Source organism: Zeugodacus cucurbitae, chromosome 5 (genome assembly GCF_028554725.1).
Source record: "Zeugodacus cucurbitae isolate PBARC_wt_2022May chromosome 5, idZeuCucr1.2, whole genome shotgun sequence".
Classification (NCBI taxonomy): Eukaryota; Metazoa; Arthropoda; class Insecta; order Diptera; family Tephritidae; genus Zeugodacus; species Zeugodacus cucurbitae.
The window spans coordinates 14,605,922-14,627,663 of NC_071670.1; the positions used below are offsets into that span (position 1 = coordinate 14,605,922).

Here is a 21,742-nt window from a genome sequence, read left to right on the forward strand (position 1 = left end):
ATAGAATACAATCAATACACGCCAACAACACAACATACATATGCAACTTAACGGTAAACAGCTTTATTTAGAAAACGAATTTCGAATGTAAAACTTGAAAAGTAACTCAATTTTTTCAAGTCGGTGGAAACGATTTCCCGCAAAGTTATGTAGCGATTTTGTTCAAATTATGCACACACTTTTGGAATAACATTATCTAGTTAATGAACGAAGGATTTTTTATATCTTTATTGTAACTAGCCAATATATGCTGAAAATTTGACCAAAAAATGAGTTTGTTTGTTAAACTCTGTCAAAAATTTAAATTTGAACATTTTCTCTATTTCTCCGTTCATTAACTAGATCTGTCCATGTACTATCGAAATATTTTGGGTTTATGGATTTTAGTTGAACCAATCATGAGTTATGATGTCCACTGCAAGAGGTTTTTTTTGGATACGTCATGCGAGATGAGATTGAGATTTCAGAATTTATAAATAAAAATTTCACAAAATACCATTTAAACATGTATCTTTGATACACTGAATTGTTTAAATGAAATATATGATTGCATATATTAAAAAAAATGAAACCCACCTAACCTCTTAAACAAGGTTGGATGAGATATTAACATGTCATAGTAATGAATTAAGAACCGAATACAATCACGAGCACGGAAATCATTAAATTGGGGAAATACTGAACCGATTCTATGCATTTTTTATACGATATAATATTATTATGAAGAAGATATCATCCCAACTGCATTTCATGAAAATAGCTCACAGATTTACTGATATTTGTGGTATAAAGCCACTAAGCAATTCCAAGAACTAGACTACAGAGCTTTACAACAACTTTGGCGCAACCTCCGAGATGTCGTCGAGAAAACTGTGTCCGATTATTTTCTGTACAATGCTTTGCATTTACATAGAAGATGTACAACAGTCTCTTTTTCTTCTATTTCTTGGCAGTTCCTACAGTAGTCATTGTTTGGCAACCGCTGTCTGTCGGCATGTCTTCCTATCAGACAATTAGGTACCAGTTAGCACTCCCACTAGAGTTCTTATGTCCTTCCTTTTAAATTTCAGTATTTCGTATACCAATTTGAGTGCAGCCCTTTTGTATCATCTTTACCAGTAAATTTAAGCTTTCTGTTGGTTTTCCTTACTAAATTAAAGCATTTTTAGTAGTTTTCAACATAACAATTGTATGGGAGGTGGGCGTGGTTACAATCCAATTTCTTCCAACTAAACTATATAAAGAAGTGGCTAGTGGCCAAAAGAAACGACTCTAGAGAGTTTGGTTGGTACAGCTTTAGTAGTTTACGAGATATGTACATAAAACTTAGTAGGGGCGGGATCACGCCGACTTTCCAAATTACATCCAAATATGCCTCTTCCACTGCGATTCTTTATACCAAATTTTACTTTGACTTTACATATTTATGGCTCTTTATATATTTTCAGTTTTCGTCATTTTGTGGGCGTGGCAGTGGTCCGATTTCGTCCATTTACGAAAGCAACCTTCTTATGGTTCCAAAGGGACTTGCATCAACTTATCTCAAATTTGACTCAACAGACCTCCGGATTTGAACTCCACTCGTCACCATGATGACTTTGGTATATATACCTAACTCGTTTTGTTTTAGGTGTTACAAACAACCGTTAACTACAATTCTCTCTTAGCAACATTGTTGTGAGAGTATCCAAACTTACCGCCGTCAAAAAAAATCTATGGGGTCAGCGCTATAGAGATCAACGATACCTACGCTCGCAGCGATGTTCTGGAGGCGACTATTTTGAGCACCACGCGGGTAGTGAGGAAGCTAGAAAGAGCGTGAACGTACTCTAAACACTCTAAAACTTTTTTTTAATTTCAAGTGTCCCTGACCCCGTGTGCCTAATTAAGGGTTCTAAATACTGAGTGATAAGAAAATGCCCTGAATGCCAAAAATTTTCCATGTCTTGGTAAAATTGTATTGATGTTCCATCGCTGTTCTTATTACTTTTCACATAACTGTACAAAGCTAACCACTATATTAGGACCTTACTATATTCTATATTGAATTAATTCACATAGCATTACAACAACTTTGTGATTAAAAGGGATTTAGAAAACTTTGCAACTATACCGTTGGAAAGTAGTTTCGAACTAGTCGAATTCACTGCGGAGTTGTAGGCATAAATCAGCGGGAGAACCACAAGTTTTATATGCATACATACAGTTAGAGCACAAACAAGCATATCAACCCTGAAAAAGTAAAAAGAAGCTTAGTAAACTTCAACGCACATCTACATACATATGTATGTATGTATGTATGTATGTTTGTATAATCAATGCAATGCAATACCTCCCCAGTGCCGAAAGAACTCTATCAAGCCGAATTCGCGTACACTGCATAAGCCCAAATAGCAAAGTTATATATGTTTTTTGTACAATTTGTGGTAAATTTGTATATTCACAGCCGCTTACCAATGATTGTCCTTGCCGTTGTGGCTGTTCGCATCACCCTCTCAACGCTCTTTGTATATGCTTAGTATATGAGTGAGTGAGTGTGTGGGAGGTAGTTGTGTGTGCAGTAGCTAATTTTTTCGCTCTTCCGCTGAGTGGATGCTTGTTTCGTGTTTATGTACCGAATTTTCTGCATTCCTGTTCAAAATTGATAATCATTTGCATAAATATGCCGTATTGCGTGTATGTACATACGCATGTATGTATGTATATATGTTTGCTATTATGTGTGTGAGTAAGTATACATGTATGTATGTATATTCATATATAACGTACCATTCACTTCCAGCAAGTATTAGGATCTAACTGCCTTCCACATATATCTGGCATTCATGTGTTTACAGTCATTCCCAAACCATCCGATTAAGTAACACATCCAAGACTTATTTATGCAAATTTAGATTGTTCTAGGCATCATTCGAAATATTCAGCACTGTATGAATATGAGTTATGATGTAATCTTCCATACCAATTATGGATCTACGACAGTTAGGAACTCGGGTTCCCAAATTGGCTGCTTATCCACAAATGTCGTCATCCATCTTTATTTGATTGTAGCTTGCTGTTGTGTCTTCTTTAAAATTTTCACAGTTTATGCGCGAAACTTTTCCAAAGCTTATACATTATGTCACCTATTTACAGTCTTGCTTGAGCGCATTTATCTTCGGAAATATAAAGAAACACAGTTCTTTATAAGGGTCCTTAGAGATCGATTCTAATAAGCAATGTTAGCGAATGGTAATGTAATTAAAGGCAGGGAAATATATTCCAGGTGTTGGCAAAGCTTTATATTAACCAAGTAAGGAAGTGCTTTTGCGAATATATCTCACATATTAACCGATATATGAGTGATTCTTCGATAAGAGGTAACTTGTGCGGCAATCAGCTTAAAGTATTGTTTGTGTCCTTTATGTTGCAATTTTTTTAAATGAATCAGATCATATTAATGTAGTGCATTGAATAACATTACAATTTACTGCATGGTTAAAACAATTTTTTCTGAAATTCCTTACAAAGTCTAAAAAAGTATCTCCCCTGGCTTATCCCCTTGCTACTTTTTATTTAATATACATATAATTGCCAGGGGAGAGAGTTAGGCACCAGGGGAGTTACTATTCATCATGACACCCGGACCGGTAGTCGTAAGCTGCTTGAGTCTTGATACTTTCTTGCGTAAACTTCTGAACATGACCCCCTCCCCATCTCCAGTCATCACCAGCATTAACAAAACCAAAAATATTAACCTCGCAATCCAACGCAGAATCGCTCTTACCAACTAAGGACTGGACTGAGTGGACATTTAAATGTTAAAGTCCTCTCTCGATGAACCATAACCAAACTCTACAAGTCCCTTATCATCCACGTTCTGCTTTATGGTGCCGAATGATCGACGATATCAACATCCGATGAGACGGCACTAGGAGTTTTCGAGAAAAAGGTTTTGTGGAAGATTTATGGATCTTTGAACATTGGCAAAAACTGACATAGTTCAGCGAATAAAAAGACAGTGACTACGTTAGCTAGGTCATGTTGTTCGAATGGACGAAATGCCTTCAGCTTGGAAAGTGTTCGATGAAGTACCCGCTGATAGAATCAGAGGAACAGTAAGCCCTCAATTCCGTTGGAATAGCCAGGTAAAAAGTGACCTGCTTTCTATTAGTATTTCCAATTGGCGCCAAACAGCAAAAAGGAGAGATGACTAGCGTGCTCAAATATTATATATATATATATATATATATATATATATATATGGCGCCAAACAAAAAGGATATATATATATATATATATATGTTTATGTAAATAAGATCAGGTTGGCCAGATCTTCTTTTGAAAGGGCATGCGGATATATTACGTCTTTGAAAGATCTTAAGATTTTATATTTAATACTTGTTTCGTTTATTTAGGATAAATAATGAATTTATTGATTTGTTATTTTAATATTATGGTTTATTCATCTAGGAAAGAGAGCACCTTTAATTTGTAATACTATTTTAAATTAATTTTTTGCCTTTGGAAAAATAATTAACTACCATAAACTTCACGTCTCTCCCTTGGCCGATGTATTTACCCTGGGGTCGAAAAAGTAATAAAATATGTATTAAGTGACTTGTCCTAACGTGAGAAGATAAATTAAAGGGACAAAAATCATAATATAAAGGTTTCATGAAAAAAATCCAAAGTTTTTCTTTGGCAGTATTCTCCATGCAATTGAAACCTCTTATCGTAGAATCAAAATCCACCGGAATATTAGGTTTATGAGATCTGGGGAAAGTTATGACCCGAGTTTACTAGTTTTTGGCATAGACGCACAATTATCCATATGCATTGATGTCTTCATTTTCGATATTTGGGGCCTTGAAAAGTAATAAACTGATTTTTAAATGAGTGAAGCCACACTAGAGGTGTTTAAGTATTATGGTGATATCTTCAATGGCTCTTGATGTATACATATATTGCAAAGTGAACGAATCTGATGGAAATCAAAATTGTGTTTTGTATATGAAAGTAGGCGTGGTATCATTCAATTACTGTCATTTTCGTAGTGTGAATGAAATGTGTTCAGAAAGTTTGGTTTATATAGTTTTGATAGTTTGGTAGATACATACAAACGAGGCCACGCCCACTTTTCTTTAAAAAATATCCGAAGATGTCCCTCTTGATGTGATCCTCTATGCAAAATTTTCACTATATAGCTTTTAGTGGAAGTGGCAATGATCCGTAACTGAAATAGCAACCTTCTTATGGTGCTAAGCTGTAAAAAGTGAACTCAGCTCATTCGTCATCCTAAATAAATGTCCCATTAATGCTAATCACTGCGTTTGCATATTGGGTGTATTAAGTAGCAATAAGAAATAAGTGAAGTTGCGTATACGCCATGGTTATCCATTTCTCAGAAGTAACAAAAAGCAGCAATAATAAATTTATTAATTTACCATTTTATTGGAAAATGTTTTTTACATAAAAAATTCAATAATCATTCCTTGGCCATACAATGCTTTCAATAAAGTCCAAGTGATCAAACACTTTACCTATCCAATAGGGTTTACGATCGTAAGATTTTTTTCCAACAAGTCCAAACAACTTATATATGGGGAATTCTGTCTCTTCTACATATATCGGCTCGCCAGAGGAAACACTACCATGTTTTAAGTTCCGTACACATACCTCAGTTGAAGTGTACTTTTTTCCACATTCTGTATCCGCCACAATCTGAAGTTCTGAGTATCTATTTTTCAAGACTGAAAAAAGTATAAAAAGAAATAGAAAGAGATGACAATCAAGTAGCAAACTCATTACTCTTTGGATTCAATTGGGATGTGTATAAGCACACTGGATACAGGTCGTGAGCGTAATCCACATCACTGTCTAATTCAATCAAACCAATATTGTGAAGGGAAGCTGTTTCAGATGAGTAGTCGGGATGTCTGTGAATTGCCTGAATAGATGTATTGAGTTTAACGATAATTTAATTTTACTTAAAGTCTTAAAATTATAATTACCTTAATTCCTTTTGGACCTGAAGAGAAGGATAATTTTACTTCTATAAATGTGTCCGGTAAGAAGCAATCTGATAAAGTTAAAACAAAACGTTTGTCAATCAAAGCGCCATTGCAAAAATTACGATTTTTTTTAGGGGTATAAAGCCAAAAGTAGTAGATGGGAGTGCCAGTAATATACGTTAATCCAATCGATCGTAAATCCTTTCTTATTTTCTCGCACGCTAGAAAGAATTATAAGCATATTTGTTAAACACTGAGAACCTGAGAAATAATGCGGAACTTGCCATGCTCTGCTGGACGATTTTTGGGTGTGGCGAATTTTGAGCTGTAAGAATATTGTAATAAAACCATTAAATAACAAGTAAGGAAAGGCTAAGTTCGGGTGCAACCGAACATTTTATGTTCTCGCAATTTATTGATATAGTTTTATTAATATAACAAACAATTTGACTCTCATATTCGGCATATATATGGTATAAAGTCCATTGAAAGTCGGAAAACCCTAATATTAGGTATATGGGAGATAGATGAAGTTAAGAACCGATTTCACTAATTTTTGGCACGGAGACATATTATTAGAAGAAACATATTTCTTCTGAATTTGTAAAAAATATCTGAGAGATTTACCTATATTTTCGGTAAAAAAAATTTTAGAAGCTCTGAGGTCCCCATATTCGATAGATAAGGTCTTGGAAACTTATTGACCGATTTCGACGATTTTTAGAAGGGCGATGCCACTCTTTAAATGCAGTATAGTATATTGTACAGTAAACGATTCAGATCGATTTCAAAGTTCTGATATATGGAAAGTCGATGTGGTTGTTAACCGATTTGACCTATTTTCACAACATATCATTGGAAAGCTAGGAAGATATTATTAACCGAATTTCATTGAAATTGGTCGAGTAATATGGAGATATGGTTTTTGACCCATAAGTGGGCGGAACCACGCCCATTTAAAATTGTTTATTCCATTTTGAGTGCAACACTTGTGTACCATCTTTATAATGAAATTTTAGGTTTCTAAGGGTTTTCCTAGCTGAATTAAAGCATTTCTAGTAGTTTTCAAAAAACCTTTGTAAGGGAGGTGGGCGTGGTTATAATCCGATTTCCCCCATTTTTGGACTCTATAAGGTAGTACCTAAAAGAAACGACTCTAGAAAGTTTCCTTGATCTAGCTTTAGTAGTTTGCGAGATATGTACAAAAAACTTAGTAGGGGGCTGGGCCACGACCAGTTCCCCAAAAAAATTACATCCACATATGCCGCTTCATAGTGTGATCCAAATTTTACTTAAATATCTTAATTTATGGCTTAGTTCTAGCTCTTTATATGCTTTCGGTTATTGCCATTTTGTGGGCGTGGTAGTGGTTCGATTACGCTCATCTTCGAACTTAACCTTCTTATGGTGCCAAGAAATATATCTTCCAAGTTTCATCAAGATATCTCAATTTTTACTCAAGTTAAAGATTGCACGGACGGACAGACGGACATCCGGATTTGAACTTTATATCTAACTCGTTAGTTTTATGACTTACAAACTTTGTTGCTGGCAACAACAAGGAATAATGCTTAAATAGAGTAAGATAGTTGATTAGGTAGCTTTTAATTGAAAGCTCGTCCGAGCCATTTGGACTCAGCTTTCTTAAAGTACCTATAAATTATCTTAATTATCCACTAAAGTATTCTACAACTCTCCTCTAATGGTTGATGAGTTTTAAGTTTAAAGTTAGTTATCTTCAGAATTAATTAAAAGTACTCATTATTCACCTTTTTCTCGGCTGGTTGCTTAACTCATTTACGGTTTGATTCAACAATGGAACTTTCCCCGATATACTGAAATTTTCATAAAGAACGAATTTTAGAAAAATAATTTGTCATTATTAAGTTTAAGGTAAAATAGAATCCACCTTTGTGTTTGCTGGCTACTCATTTTAGATATTTTCTCATTCCAGTGTTCATCTATTGCTTTTATCTCCGCAGACATACTGAAAATGTTCAAAAAATAGTTTAGTAGCAGAATTAAAAAAAAAATTTGCGATATTTATGTAATCTATTACTCACCGTTGATTTAACATTTCCTCTGTTGCTTTGGCCTCCGCTGTCACTCTAAAAATTTCGGGAAAAAATATATTTTAGTAAAATTTATAGCAATATATGTAGATGATATTCGAGTTTGAAGTAAACTATTACTCACCGTTGATTTAACATTTCCTCTGTTGCTTTGGCCTCCGCTGTCACTCTAAAAATTTCGTGAAAAATAATATTTTAGTAAAATTTATAGCAATATAGATGATATTCAAGTTTGAAGAGAAATATTACTCACCGTTGATTTAACCTTTCCGCTGTTGCTTTGGCCTCCGCTGTCACTCTAAAAATTTCGGGAAAAATATATATTTTAGTAAAATTTATAGCAATAATAGATGATATTCAAGTTTAAAGGAAAATATTACTCACCCTTGATTTAACCTTTCCGCTGTTGCTTTGGCCTCCGCTGTCACTCTAAAAATTTAATTTCGGGAAAAAATATATTTTAGTAAAATTTATAGCAATATAGATGATATTCAAGTTTAAAGGAAAATATTACTCACCGTTGATTTAATCTTTCTTCTGTTGCTTTGGCCTCCGCTGTCACTCTAAAAATTTCGGGAAAAATATATTTTAGTAAAATTTATAGCAATAATAGATGATATTTAAGTTTGAAGTAAACTATTACTCACCGTTGTTTTAATCTTTCTTCTGTTGCTTTGGCCTCCGCTGTCACTCTAAAAATTTAATTTCGGGAAAAAATATATTTTAGTAAAATTTATAGCAATAATAGATGATATTCAAGTTTAAAGGAAAATATTACTCACCTTTGATTTAACCTTTCCTGTGTTGCTTTGGCCTCCGCTGTCACTCTAAAAATTTCGGGAAAAATATATATTTTAGTAAATTTTATAGCAATATAGATGACATTCAAGTTTGAAGAGAAATATTACTCACTGTTGATTACATTTTTCCTCTGTTGCTTTAGCTTGGTCAGAAATTCTGAAACAAACCGAAAGAAATACATTTCAGAATGAGATCTTGTAAAAAGAGTTGCTGATATTTAAATTAAAAGTTAAATATTATTCATATTTAATCCTACCTTTTCGCCATTGCTTTTATTTCCTCAGACATTCTGAAAATTAAAAAATAAAAACAAATTTAGTTGAAGTTGAAGCTTTTTTTATTTCTGGGTTCATTTACCTTTCCAGCGCACTTGCTATAAGATGTTGCGTTTTTTCGATTTGTTTACTCAAAGTTAGGTAATTGTCTATTTCCTTACCGGCGTCTACATATATAGTTATGGACCCATCATCAAGGTAGGGGTCGGGGTCAGCCTCTTTTGCGTGCGTTGCTTGCAGTAGCGCGAAGAGAAGTCCAAGAAATATCAGTTTATTTTCCATATTACAAAATAATTTCAATTGGCTGTCAATACGAAATGTTTTAAGAATTTTTAATATGTAGATATTATGATTCTTCTTGAATTTGTTATGTCCAGTGTGTGAATATTCTTTTAGAAATTGATACATTTAAAATATGGCTATAAAAAGTGCATACTTTTATTTCGGGAGTGAGATTTCTGAACTCTAAGCACTATTTTATACCAAGGTGGCCTATTAAGCCTGGACTTCACAACACTGCGGCGTTCTCAAGAAGAAACTTTTATGGAGATCAAATTAAATGACTTGTATTCTTCATAATTTTATTTGTTCCAATTCACTTACTTAATAACACGCGATCCGTTTTGATACAGCGCAGAAATAAAACTGATTTCGTCTCTGAAGCTTTTTATCAGTTATTGGGCGCGATTTTGTCAAATATTGTAAATAGAATGATTCTACTGTTGAGAGAAACGCAAAAGAGTACTGAATTAGAAACAGTGGAGGGACACCACTTATTTGAAAAGCTTAAAATTTCAATCCAGTTCACGAATGCTAAGAATGCAGATAGAAACATTGATGTTCTTTACGCTGTTTCTCACGCAACATGTTGCTCAGATATGTATGTATACATATATGTTTACGTATCCACTCTTACTCAGTTTTGTTGATAGGTTGAAATTTTGAACTGAAGAATGTGTGAAAGGACGAAATAAGTGAAATATTTAAAAGAAACTGCTTCCAAGAGAAGGACTGAAGAGAAGTTGAAAGCGAGTCTCTCTCCAAACAAATGTTTTTCTCATATGTGTGTTCTCCAGTCATTAAGGCAGAATGTGACAGTGATGACATATTTTGCGACATCGTTGTTTTTGCTCTAAATTTACATATAAAATTCCCCGTTTAAGAGTGTCCGCTTAAGTGTTTTTCCCGCTTAAATGCCTGTAATATTTAAGCAACAAAAAATGTTTGCAAATTTCCTCTTTTAAGTGCCTTTTAATATTTTAAACATTGAAATGCGCTACGCATGTCAAAAGGAAAACATATACATAGTTTTGTAATGATTTTTTTTTAATTTTTATTGATATTAGTAAGTATTTTTGTTATTAATAAGAAATAAATGTGACTTTCATTCTAAATGAAAAAAATATTAGATCGAATTATTTCAGAAAAAGCTTCGTAAGTATCTCGAGGCACTTAAGCGGGATTCATTTAAGTGCCTTTCCCGCTTAAGTGTCTCCAAAGTATTGCATGTTATGAAGGCGCACTTAAGCGGAGATTACTGTATATACATATATAATATACATTAGCTAAGTAAATATATACCGACCAACGAATGAGCAGTATGATTGGAGGAAATATGCTAATCCATTTATAGTGTATGTTGCGTATTTACCAAACAGATTGTTGCTCCAGCAAATTTGGCTAGTCTCCCATCTACGAGCAGGCATGGGCGGAGCCTTAGCATGTGTTACAAGAGCGTAAGTGATCGCACATGCACGGGTTGTCATTCTCGTGAGCAAATGGAGCGCCATGTATATGTATATCATAATGACTTTTTTAAAATACAGCGTTATTCTACTGTAGATTAAATGCCACTCAACATTATTAAATATTTTTTAAAGCTCGCTTGATTGAGGGCTTGCTCTTTGTACATTTATACACATACACATCTGAGTTACTGTTCTACTCACATTAATCGTGACGACACGAGACGAAATATTTATAAGCACTTCAGATGCTGTGTGTACCCATGCTAATCTCCTCAGTATCGATGACGTCCGTACTATTGGCATGTGTCTGTTTAATGCTTCTGCCTTATCTTTATATTTTACTTCAACTTTGGATATATGTACATTTTACTTTATTATTATATACAGCGATATGCTATAATGAAAAACAACGATATATTTATATAGTTATTTATATTTTCTATAGTTATTTCACCGAAACATTTGTTTCAGCTTAACATGACTCATTAGGTGTTTTAGAGTTAGCTAGTGCTAATTAGCCAAGCTTCTCCGGGAAAAACGTTTCTTAACAAAAAAACAAAAAATAGCAGAACATAGCGTCAGCTGATCGCATGAGAGCAGCTAGCTCTGCTGCTGAAATAAAACAGCAATGGAGTACACCAAAAGTAAGCAAGCAGCGACCATTCATTGCGTTGGTGCACATACACCAAGTAATTATTTTATTCAAATATGTTATCAGCGCATTCAGTTTTGCGCGTTTTGAGTTATTTATAACTCCTGCAAAAAATGCATGAACAAGCACTATAAGGTCAACTGCGACTTCGATGATAACGGTGAATAATACTATATATGTATGTATGTATTTCAGAAGAATTGTAGTGATTGTTGTGCTCCTTGACTTTATTATTTTTTATAAATCCATAATGAAAGTTCATTGCCACCTTCGCCGACTTGAATATGCAGCCGACCAGTTGGAAATAGATTACGTTCTCTAAAATAATGTGAATTATTAAACATAGAAATGCGCAAGCACGGTGTTGTTCTCAATGCCACATAACAGTAAATAAGGATCAATGAAGCCTCTAAAGCAAAATCTGTACCAAATTGGTGAATCTAATTGCATTATCTATTAAATGTCATAATTTATTAATTATTTAATATGCGATATACATTTATAGAATCGGAATAAGAGATCCCTTCAGAATACTTTAACCCTTTAAGAGATTTGACACAGTAATCTTATACTTGTTCGATGTTTACTCTACTTAATATATTTAGATATTCTCAGGTTATACTAGCTTTGGATGAATAAGTAGCCAATATTAAGATTCTGAAACTATATTAGTTCCAACAAGATCGTAAACGAAAAGTACTATAAAGTAAAAGTGAGAGATAAGATGGAGTAATGCATCAAAGCAGTGTCAATTAAAATTTGCAAGTATCCAGTTGAAGGCTCCACATTTTCTTGACACTCTTTACAAGTTTAGAATTAGGTTGTCTGTTTATATTTCATTTGAGTATTCAAAGTCAAAACTACATTTTTACGGTTTAAGCTCTAGACCACAGAAAACAACGATTTTCGAAATTCGGAATCAGAAGAAACTGCTTAGCTCATTTATAGAACGCAATACTGTTCACTTTCGAAATTCAGTTTCCACTTTTCGGCCAAACAATGTTTTCTATAAAGTTCAGTTGCTCAAACAGTTTGGTTATTACAAGAGGTTCATAATCGCATGTCCACTTTGCTCCAATTCCAAACAGTTGATATTTCGCGTACGTTTTCTCTTCCACAAAGATCGGCTCGCCAGCGTAACTGCAAGGATATTCTGAATTCTTTGCACATATTTGTGATGGCTGCAGGCTATTAGAAGACTTATCAACACATTTAGTCTCCGCCACAATCTGAATTCTGCCGTTAAATCCAGTCAACTATACAAAACGTTGTATAATCAAATAAAAGTAAATAAATATTAATGAGGAAACTCACCGCCCTCTGGATTCAATTGGGAAACGTATAAGCACACGGGATATAGTTCGGAAGTGTAAATCACGTCACTTTCCAGTTCAACCAACCCAATATTGTTAAGGGTAACTGATTCGGATGAGTAGTAAGGATGTATGTGAATTGCCTGAAGAGATTATATGAATTTAACAGCAAATTTGTTAAAATACTTTACTTTATAATTGCTCCACCTTTATTTTCTTCTCATTTTCCATGAATATAAGAAAGGCTCAGTGCTTACTTTCGTAAAGTTGTGCGAATGCATTCTGACGAAGTTAAAACAAAACGTTTGTCGATCAAAGCACCATTGCAAAATTTAGAAAGTTGATTATCAGATTTATAAAGCCACAGGTGAGAGGGTCTTCCAGTATAATTGGACTCTATACTCGAACGCAACTCGTTTGTAATCTTCTCGCAAGCTAAAAACAAAAATAAATTCACATAAACAATCAGCAATAAAAGAATGTTTTAGATACCGCTAATTTGTAAAGCGTTCAAACCGAGTTTCTTCCTGATGAACATGCAAAATAATGCGGAATTTACCAAACTCTGCTGGACGTTTCTGAGTTGTGACAACGTCTGGACTGTAAGTAGAGTGTACGATGACCACAATTAATCAATCGGTAACAGAGGAAAAAACATTCAAATTGGGTACTTACATGAAACTTGTCAATGTAAGTACTCTTAATTTAGTAGGGGTCTATACTAATCTGTTAGTCCTTGAACCTGATTTATTTATACTGATTTATACCGATTTTATAATAAATTGATGGTCGGTTGAAACAGTTAGTATACAATTTATATTTACTAATTTAAAATACTTATTATTCACCTTTTTGTCAGCTGATTGTCTAATTCATTTACATTTTGATTCAAGCTTGTATTTCGGTAGATAATATGAAAATTTCGAAAAAGAAAGAAATTTTAGATACAGAGTTAATCATCTTTAGATTTAAAGTAGAATATTATTCACCTGTTTGTTTGGCGGTTGTACACTTTAGACAATTTCTGATTCCAGCGTTCCTCCATTGCTACTATTTGCGCGGACATACTGAAGATTCCAACAAAATAAAAAACAAATATTTAGCAATATATATACATATCGATAAACTTATGTACATACATACATATTTCTTTCAAATTGATCATATTTACCCTTCTAGTGCTTCCTATACTACACTTTGCTCTTCTTCGATTGTATTGGCTAAACGGTCGGGCTCAGCTCCTTTGGCGCTAGTCCATAGAGTAGCGTGTAGAAAAGCCCCAAAAATAACAATTTATTTCCCATTCTACAAAATAACGTCAATTTACTGTGAATAAAAATATGTATGGTGTGTAGTGTGTGTACACATGGAGGATACAAAAATTGCATTATTCTTAAAATACGATAAACAATTAAATAACAAATGAAATTACACAACAATATATGACAGGGTCGGCAATATGAGCATTTTAAATCAAATATTAACCAACAACTCACTTCCACAGAATATTTTATCACCCACTTTGCTACTTTTAATGGATTTGACTTTGTTGGGATTTTTTGGATTACGGAATTCGAATACGTTCGTCGAACACAATTAACATGGTTGGTTATTGCTTTAGGATTATTTACCGAAACGGATCGTTGGTCGGACAGTGCAGAAATAAAACAGATTGCATCTTTGAAACTCTTTATATTGTAATTCAATAATATTGTTGTTGAGAGAAACGTAAAAGAGTATTAACATTATAATGAGTAGAAAGTCTCCGCGTTAAGACACAAACACACATTTTTATTGAAATATATTCTCAGCTCATTTGTTGTTTATTCATTTTGCACTCTTATATAGTTGTTGTATAAAAATATAAAAATATGGAAACAAAAAATTCCATACAAATTCCACGAATGATAAGAATTTAGATCACACAGTTTCTTGCTGCTACTTTGTATTCTCTTGCAACATGTTGCGCAGATACATGTTTATATACATATATTTACTTATATCACTGATATTTAGTTGGTTCACTGAACTAACTACATATATACATAGGTATATATATATATATATATATATATATATATAATATGTATATATCTACGTAAATATCTATGAGCATCAATCAAGGAATGAGCAGAGTTATAATCATTCATCAGCAGTATGTACATGCTGAGTATTTGCCAACAAACAAGCATTACGAGTCCAATTGAGAATAATGAATGATAACGTAGAATATTACTATATATTTCAGAAGCATTTTATGTTGCTCTAAATTATCATCTTCTCCTTGGTCATACTCAAAGTTCATTATTGTCACCGCTGAGTTAAATATAAAGCCGACCTGTCGGAAATAGATTACATTTTATAAAATGTTCCGAATTTTTTAGCGAAAGTAAAATCAAGAGAGAATAATTGCGTCTTGCAATGGTAATTCCTATATTGTAGCAAAAATGTTTGAACACTTGCACTTTATAGAAAGAAATGGATCAATAAAATATAGAAATAAACAAAATGAATATAAAGACGAAGAATGAATATTGAATTTTAAATGTCAAAAATAATTTTCAATAATATGGCATACAAAACAATTTAAACGACTAACTTACAATATCTACAAAAATGTTATTGGAAAATTGACCAACGTGGCGTATACGCAACATCATGTATTTAAAATTGCTGCTTAACACACGCGATATCTAACGCATTGATTAGCGTTTGTTATTATAATATTGTTTGTCAACTTGAGTCATAATTTTAGACATCAATTTTTTTAAATAAAAAATTCACGAATGCAAAGAATATAGATCAGTTACAGTGTCATTCTGTTACTTTTCATACTTTCGCAAGTTTTTGATGCAATTTCATTGACAGTGCACAAATTTAATTGTTTGTTTAAATTTTGAGCAATGTGAATGGTAATCTTTAATATTTGCTTATAATTATTATTAATGATCGTGTAATAATGAAGGTATTGGCTTTCAATAGCTAGATAAATCTCTTGCGCAACGATGATTATTCAAGAGAATTGGTCGAGACTCTTACTACCCAGCACCTTGGCCTTGCAAAAAGGAAGAAGAGTTGAACAAACAACGTTTAATCCTATTTGGTATAATAAAGGAACTTGGGACGCCGATTACTTCATGTTGGACAAAAGTTTGTAAAGGTTTCTCCTGATGCAAAAGATTTCAATTAAATATCTTTAATTCCAGCAACGTAAGAATAATTTTGGGAGCACGATTGCCAAAGAAATGTATCTGTGTTTGTTAAAGAAAACTTTCGTTGATTTAATAAATTATTCTCTTCTTTTTCTTGACTTGCGTAGACACCGCTTTGGCGTCAATTGGTAATACCAAGTGAAGACAGGTCCTTCTCCACCTGGTCCTTTCATGGGAGTGGAGGTCTTCCTCTTCCTCGGATTCCACCAGCGGGTACTGCATCGAACACTTTCAGAGCTGAAGAACTTTCGTCCGTTAGAACAACATGACCTAACCAGCGTAGCCGCTGTCTTTTTATTTGCTGAACTATGTCTATGTCGTCGTATAACACATACAGCTCATCATTCCATCTTTTGTGGTATTCGCCCCGTGAGGGACCGTAAATCTTCCGCAAAACCTTTCTCTCGAAAACTCCTAGTGCCGACTCATCGGCTCTGCACCGCGAAGTAGGATGGGAATGATGAGGGACTTGTAGAGTTTAATTTTGGTTCGTCGAGAGAGGACTTTACTATTCAATTGCTTACTCAGTCCATAGTAGCACCTGTTGGCAAGGGTGATTCTGCGTTGGATTTCAAGGTGGACATTATTATTGGTGTTGGTGCCTAAGTATACGAAATTATCTACAACTTCAAAGTTATGACTGTCAACAGTGACGTGGGACTGTTTCGTCTTGTCCTCGTAGACGCCCAGATCCATACGCTTCCAGTCAGGAAAAAGCAGAACTAAACTCGGAGAGAGTATTTCCAATCCTGACGGAGCTTTTGGTGTTGCTCAACTTCCCGTATTAGTTATGCAGGGATACCAAATTCAGACATAGCGGCAAAGAGACAACGCCTTTTCGTGCTGTCGAAAGCAGCTTTAAAATCGACATAGAGATGGTGTGTGTCAATCCTTTTTTCACGGGTCTTTTCCAAGATTTGACGCATGGTGAATATCTGGTGAATATTCGGCATCTAGAAATTAATTAATTTCGACCGCTGTGAATGAAACACCTTGTTGCTGCAACTCCACTGCCATTTCCCCTAAAATGTGGCTATTTTTTGTGGGCACGCGTAGAGCACACACCTTATTTTGCCACAATTCAATTAGGAGCGCTTCCTCACTCTCACCCCAAGAATTTCTTTTTTTGTACTTTTGTTTTTTCTTCACTCTTTTGAAAATATAAACAAATATTAACTGACAATTTGTGTATGTCAAAATATGTCTTCCAATTACATCGACTAAACTAGAGCAGGCGTCGATTATAATGAGTAGAATGAAAGTTTTCCAGTAGTTTTCAACGAAAACTGTGATTTTGTTTGACAGATTTTTCATAGATAAAAACACAAATTTTAGAACGAAAACCCATTTTTGCTATAAAAACATGTTTTCAATGTAGTCCGAACATAGTAATAGCTAGTATTTCGCCCCTTGGTATTTCCATGCTTAGATTAGGTTAGGTTGATATGATAAAATGCATATATTTATCAAGTACTTTTATATATTAAAACAGGTCTTTTATGGTAAAATATCACTCTTTTTAGCTCTTTTAAATTACCACATCGTTTAATTTAAGTCTGATTTTCAACGCACTTTATTCATATAATTACATTTTATACATTCATATTCGTCATTTGTCCCACAATAAGCGCAATAAACCATTGTCAACTTGTGGAGCTTGTTTGATTGAGCGCGTGTTTTATAGTATTAAGTTCTACACAAATTAACAGTGGCGGAGTGAAGCAAAATATTGTATGTTATAAATGAGCACTTCAGAGACTATATGTATACAGAGGACAATGCATTTCTCTTCGTTTGTAACTGTAACAGTTGGCAATATATTTATTGCATGCGTTGTTAAAATCCGGATTTCATATACTGTCGTGGAAGAATATTTTCTCTAGAGTATCCGTGTAACTGTATGACTATTTTTCTCTTCTCTGAACCAGATTATATGGATAATCTGTAAGTAAAACATTCTCAATGAATAAATACATATAAAGAGATTCTAATGAAATCAAAGTTATTCCTAAACTGTGCACCAAACGATTCGTGTCGTAAGTAAATTTGAAGAAGTATAGTTATTAGGAATACAGATAATTTAATTTGGCGTTCATAAAGATTATTCCTTGAGAACACCATAGCGTTGACAAATCCAGACTTATTGGTAGATAACAGCGCATTCAGCTCAGACATTTCATAAAATTTGTAGATTTCATCATTGTGCGTATCAAATGCCAATCAAATCGTGATTTGTGATAAAGTGCATACCAAATTGTTTGGCAATAATGGTGCTGTGTAACGGTGAGTAAATTTTACTTTAAACTTAATAAAGTCGAATTATTTTTCTAAAATTTGTTCTCTACGAAATTTTCAGTATAGATATCGGGGAAAGTTCCATTGTTGAATCAAACCGTAAATGAGTTAAGCAACCAGCCGAAAAAAGATGAATATTAAGTGCTTTAAATTAACCATTAGAGGAAAGTTGTCGAATATTTTAGTGAAAAATTAAGATATTTTGTAGGTAGTTTAAGAAAGCATGGTCCAAAACTTGCTATAGACGTTAACTTGCTTTCAATGGGCTGTTGCAGAATCCACTACCCAACGTAATTTTGGTTATAAACAGCGCAGAATACAGATTATATAACTTAATAAATATTTTTACTCTATTCAAACATTATTTCTTCCCTTACTTTTTATACTCTCGCAACATGTTGCACAGAATATTATAGTTTTGTTCACATAACGGTTGTTTGTGTCACCAAGAAATAAAAGAGTTAGATATGGGGTTATATATATATAAATGATCAGTATGACGAGTGGAGTTGAAATCCGGATGTCTTTCCGTCCATCCGTCCGTCCGTCCGTCTGTCCGTCTGGGCAAGCTGTAACTTGAGTAAAAAATAAGATATCTGGATGAAACTTGGCACACTTATTTCTTGGCACCATAGGAAGGTTGCTTTCGAAAATGAGCAAAATCATACATAAGTGGCATAACTAAGCCATAAATAAAACTATGAAAATAAGAAAAATGAAGGGGCATATTTGGATGTAATTTTTTTGGGGAAGTGGGCGTGGCCCCGCCCCCAAATAGGTTTTTTATACATATCTCGCAAACCAATAGAGCTATATAAACCAAACTTTCTGCAGACATTTTCTTTAGCTACTTCTTAATACAAATGAAAGAAATCGGATAATAACCACTCCCACCACCCATACAAAAGTTAGGTTGAAAATTACTAAAAGTGGGTTAACTCACTAACGAAAAACGTCAGAAACACTAAATTTCACATAAGAAATGGCAGATGGAAGCTGTACTCAGATTTTTATACAAAATGGAAAATAGGTGTGGCGTCGCCCACTTATGGGTCAAAACCATATCTCAGGAACTACTCGACCGATTTCAATGCAACTTGGTTTGTAATAGTTTCCTTACCTCCCAATAATATGTTGTGAAAATTGGCCAAATCGCTTCACAACCACGCCTACTTCCTATATACCAAAACTTTGAAGACGATCTGAGTCGTTTATTTTACAATATATAAAGTAAGCACTAGTAAATATATCGGTGCAGAACTTTGCACAAATACTACGTTTATAGTGTGGCAGCCCCATTCTAAAAATCGCCAAAATCGGACCATAGGTTTTTAAGGCCCCATATATCGAACACGAGGACCTCGGTGCTTCTAACCTAATATTAGGGTTTCCAACTTTCAATGGACTTTATGCAATATATATGACGAATATGTGGGTCAAATTGTGTATTATATAATATTAATTAAGTTAAATAAATAAATTGCGAGAGTATAAAATGTTCGGTTACACCCGAACTTAGCCCTTCCTTACTTGTTATCTAATGGCTTTCTTATAATCTTTTTACAGCTCAGAAGTCGCCACACCCAAAAATCGTCCAGCAGAGCGTTGTAAGTTCCGCATTATTTAGCAGGTTCTGAGTGCCTATCAGATATGCTTATAATTCTTTCTAGCGTGCGAGAAAATAAGAAAGAATTTACGATCGAGTGGATTAACGGATATTACTGGCACTCCCATCTACTACTTTTGGCTTTATACCCCTAAAAAAATCGTAATTTTTGCAATGGCGTTTTGTTTGACAAACGTTTTGTTTTAACTTTATCAGATTGCTTCTTAACGGACACATTTATAGAAGTAAAATTATCATTCTCTTCAGGTCCAAAAGGAATTAAGGTAATTATAATTTTAAGACTTTAAGTAAAATTAAATTATCGTTAAACTACTCACTACCGACTACTCATCTGAAACAGTTTCCCTTCACAATATTGGTTTGATTGCATTAGACAGTGATGTGGATTACGCTTACGACCTGTATCCAGTGTGTTTATACACATCCCAATTGAATCCAAAGAGTAATGAGTTTGCTACTTGATTGTCATCTCTTTTTATTTCTTTTTATACTTTTTTTAGTCTTGAAAAATAGATACTCAGAAGTTCAGATTGTGGCGGATACAGAATGTGGAAAAAAGTACACTTCAACTGAGGTATGTGTAAGGAACTTAAAACATGGTAGTGTTTCCTCTGGCGAGCCGATATATGTAGAAGAGACAGAATTCCCCATATATAAGTTGTTTGGACTTGTTGGAAAAAAATCTTACGATCGTAAACCCTATTGGATAGGAAAAGTTTTGATCACTTGGACTTTATTGAAAGCATTGTATGGTCGTAGAATGATTATTGATTTGTTGTTTTGTAAAAAAACATTTTCCAAAATATGATAAACTAATAAATTTAAACGGGATATCTATACATTTGTAAAAGTCGTGAGTTGTTATTATTGTTTCTTTTTATTACTTTTAAGAAATGGACCGTTTGTAGGAAATTTATACATATATACATATATTACACTGCTTAGGATAACGAGTTTAGCTGAGTTAACTTCTTAAAGCTTAGCACCATAAGAAGGTTGGTATTTCAGTTTACGGATCATTGCCACACCAATTATGTAAACGCTATAAAATCAAAATTTTGCATAGAGCATCACATCAAGAGGGACATCTTCGGATATTTTTTAAAGAAAAGTGGGCGTGCTCCGCTGCCTCATAGCGCTTTTGTATGTATGTATCGACCAAACTACCAAAGCTATATACAACAAACTTCATTCACACATTTTGTCACACAATGAAAATGTTAAAAATTGGATAACAACCTCACGTACTTTCCATATACATAACACAATTTTGAATTCAATCAGATTCGTTCACGTTGCAATATATACATCAAGAACCATTGAAGATATCACCATAATACCTAGCCACCTCTAGTGTGGCTTCACTCATTTAAAAATCAGATTAGTACTTTTCAAGGCCCCAAATATCGAACATGAAGACATCAACGCCTATGGATAATTGTGCGTGTGTGCCAAAAATTAGTAAACTCGGGTCATAACTTTCCCCAAATCTCATAAACCTAATATTCCGGTGGATTTTGTACCTAATATATGGGTTTATATGTGAGATATATTCACAAAAGCCCTTCTTTATTAGGTTAAGGGGTTAGGGGTAGTCAGAGACACGAAAAAATTAGAATTTTCAGTAATTTTTTTTGCTATTAAATCATGTTATTTTACAAAAGTAATAATATGGCATTATTATACAATGTTTTGACTTAAAGTCACGAAAATTAAAAAAAAAATTATAATTTCCAAAGTTATAGCTGTCTGTG

The 21,742-nt window shown here is 33.8% G+C and overlaps 1 protein-coding gene and 1 long non-coding RNA gene across 7 annotated transcripts; one reads left to right on the forward strand and one right to left on the reverse strand.

The window, feature by feature from the left end:
- Positions 1–5,409: 5,409 nt before the first annotated feature.
- Positions 5,410–15,387, reverse strand: LOC105214613 (serine protease Hayan). 5 transcript variants are annotated; one of them, XM_054231331.1, is made up of 21 exons: positions 14,351–15,387; positions 14,026–14,180; positions 13,844–13,921; positions 13,703–13,747; positions 13,062–13,610; positions 12,856–12,997; positions 9,745–12,797; positions 9,224–9,445; positions 9,123–9,155; positions 8,978–9,022; positions 8,584–8,628; positions 8,450–8,494; positions 8,319–8,363; positions 8,190–8,234; positions 8,057–8,101; positions 7,903–7,980; positions 7,763–7,828; positions 6,278–6,318; positions 5,994–6,214; positions 5,791–5,929; positions 5,410–5,732 (listed from the first exon to the last, which is right to left on the reverse strand). In XM_054231331.1, the coding sequence occupies exons 8-21, from the start codon at positions 9,421–9,423 to the stop codon at positions 5,461–5,463; spliced, it is 1,320 nt and encodes a 439-aa protein (XP_054087306.1). In that variant the 5' UTR covers positions 9,424–9,445; positions 9,745–12,797; positions 12,856–12,997; positions 13,062–13,610; positions 13,703–13,747; positions 13,844–13,921; positions 14,026–14,180; positions 14,351–15,387; the 3' UTR covers positions 5,410–5,460. The 5 variants fall into 5 exon arrangements, 4 of the variants coding, with proteins under 4 accessions (XP_054087306.1, XP_054087304.1, XP_054087305.1 ...); XM_054231329.1 differs by lacking the exon at positions 8,190–8,234 and having other exon boundaries at positions 9,224–12,797; XM_054231330.1 differs by lacking the exons at positions 8,190–8,234; positions 8,319–8,363 and having other exon boundaries at positions 9,224–12,797.
- A 2,486-nt stretch (positions 15,388–17,873) lies between these two features.
- On the forward strand, positions 17,874–20,809 carry LOC105220480 (uncharacterized). Of its 2 annotated transcripts, XR_008471335.1 has the most exons (5): positions 17,874–18,102; positions 18,258–18,349; positions 19,928–20,251; positions 20,329–20,430; positions 20,489–20,809. It is a non-coding gene; the product is annotated as an uncharacterized LOC105220480 (long non-coding RNA). The 2 variants fall into 2 exon arrangements; XR_008471334.1 differs by having other exon boundaries at positions 17,875–18,349.
- Positions 20,810–21,742: the final 933 nt, after the last annotated feature.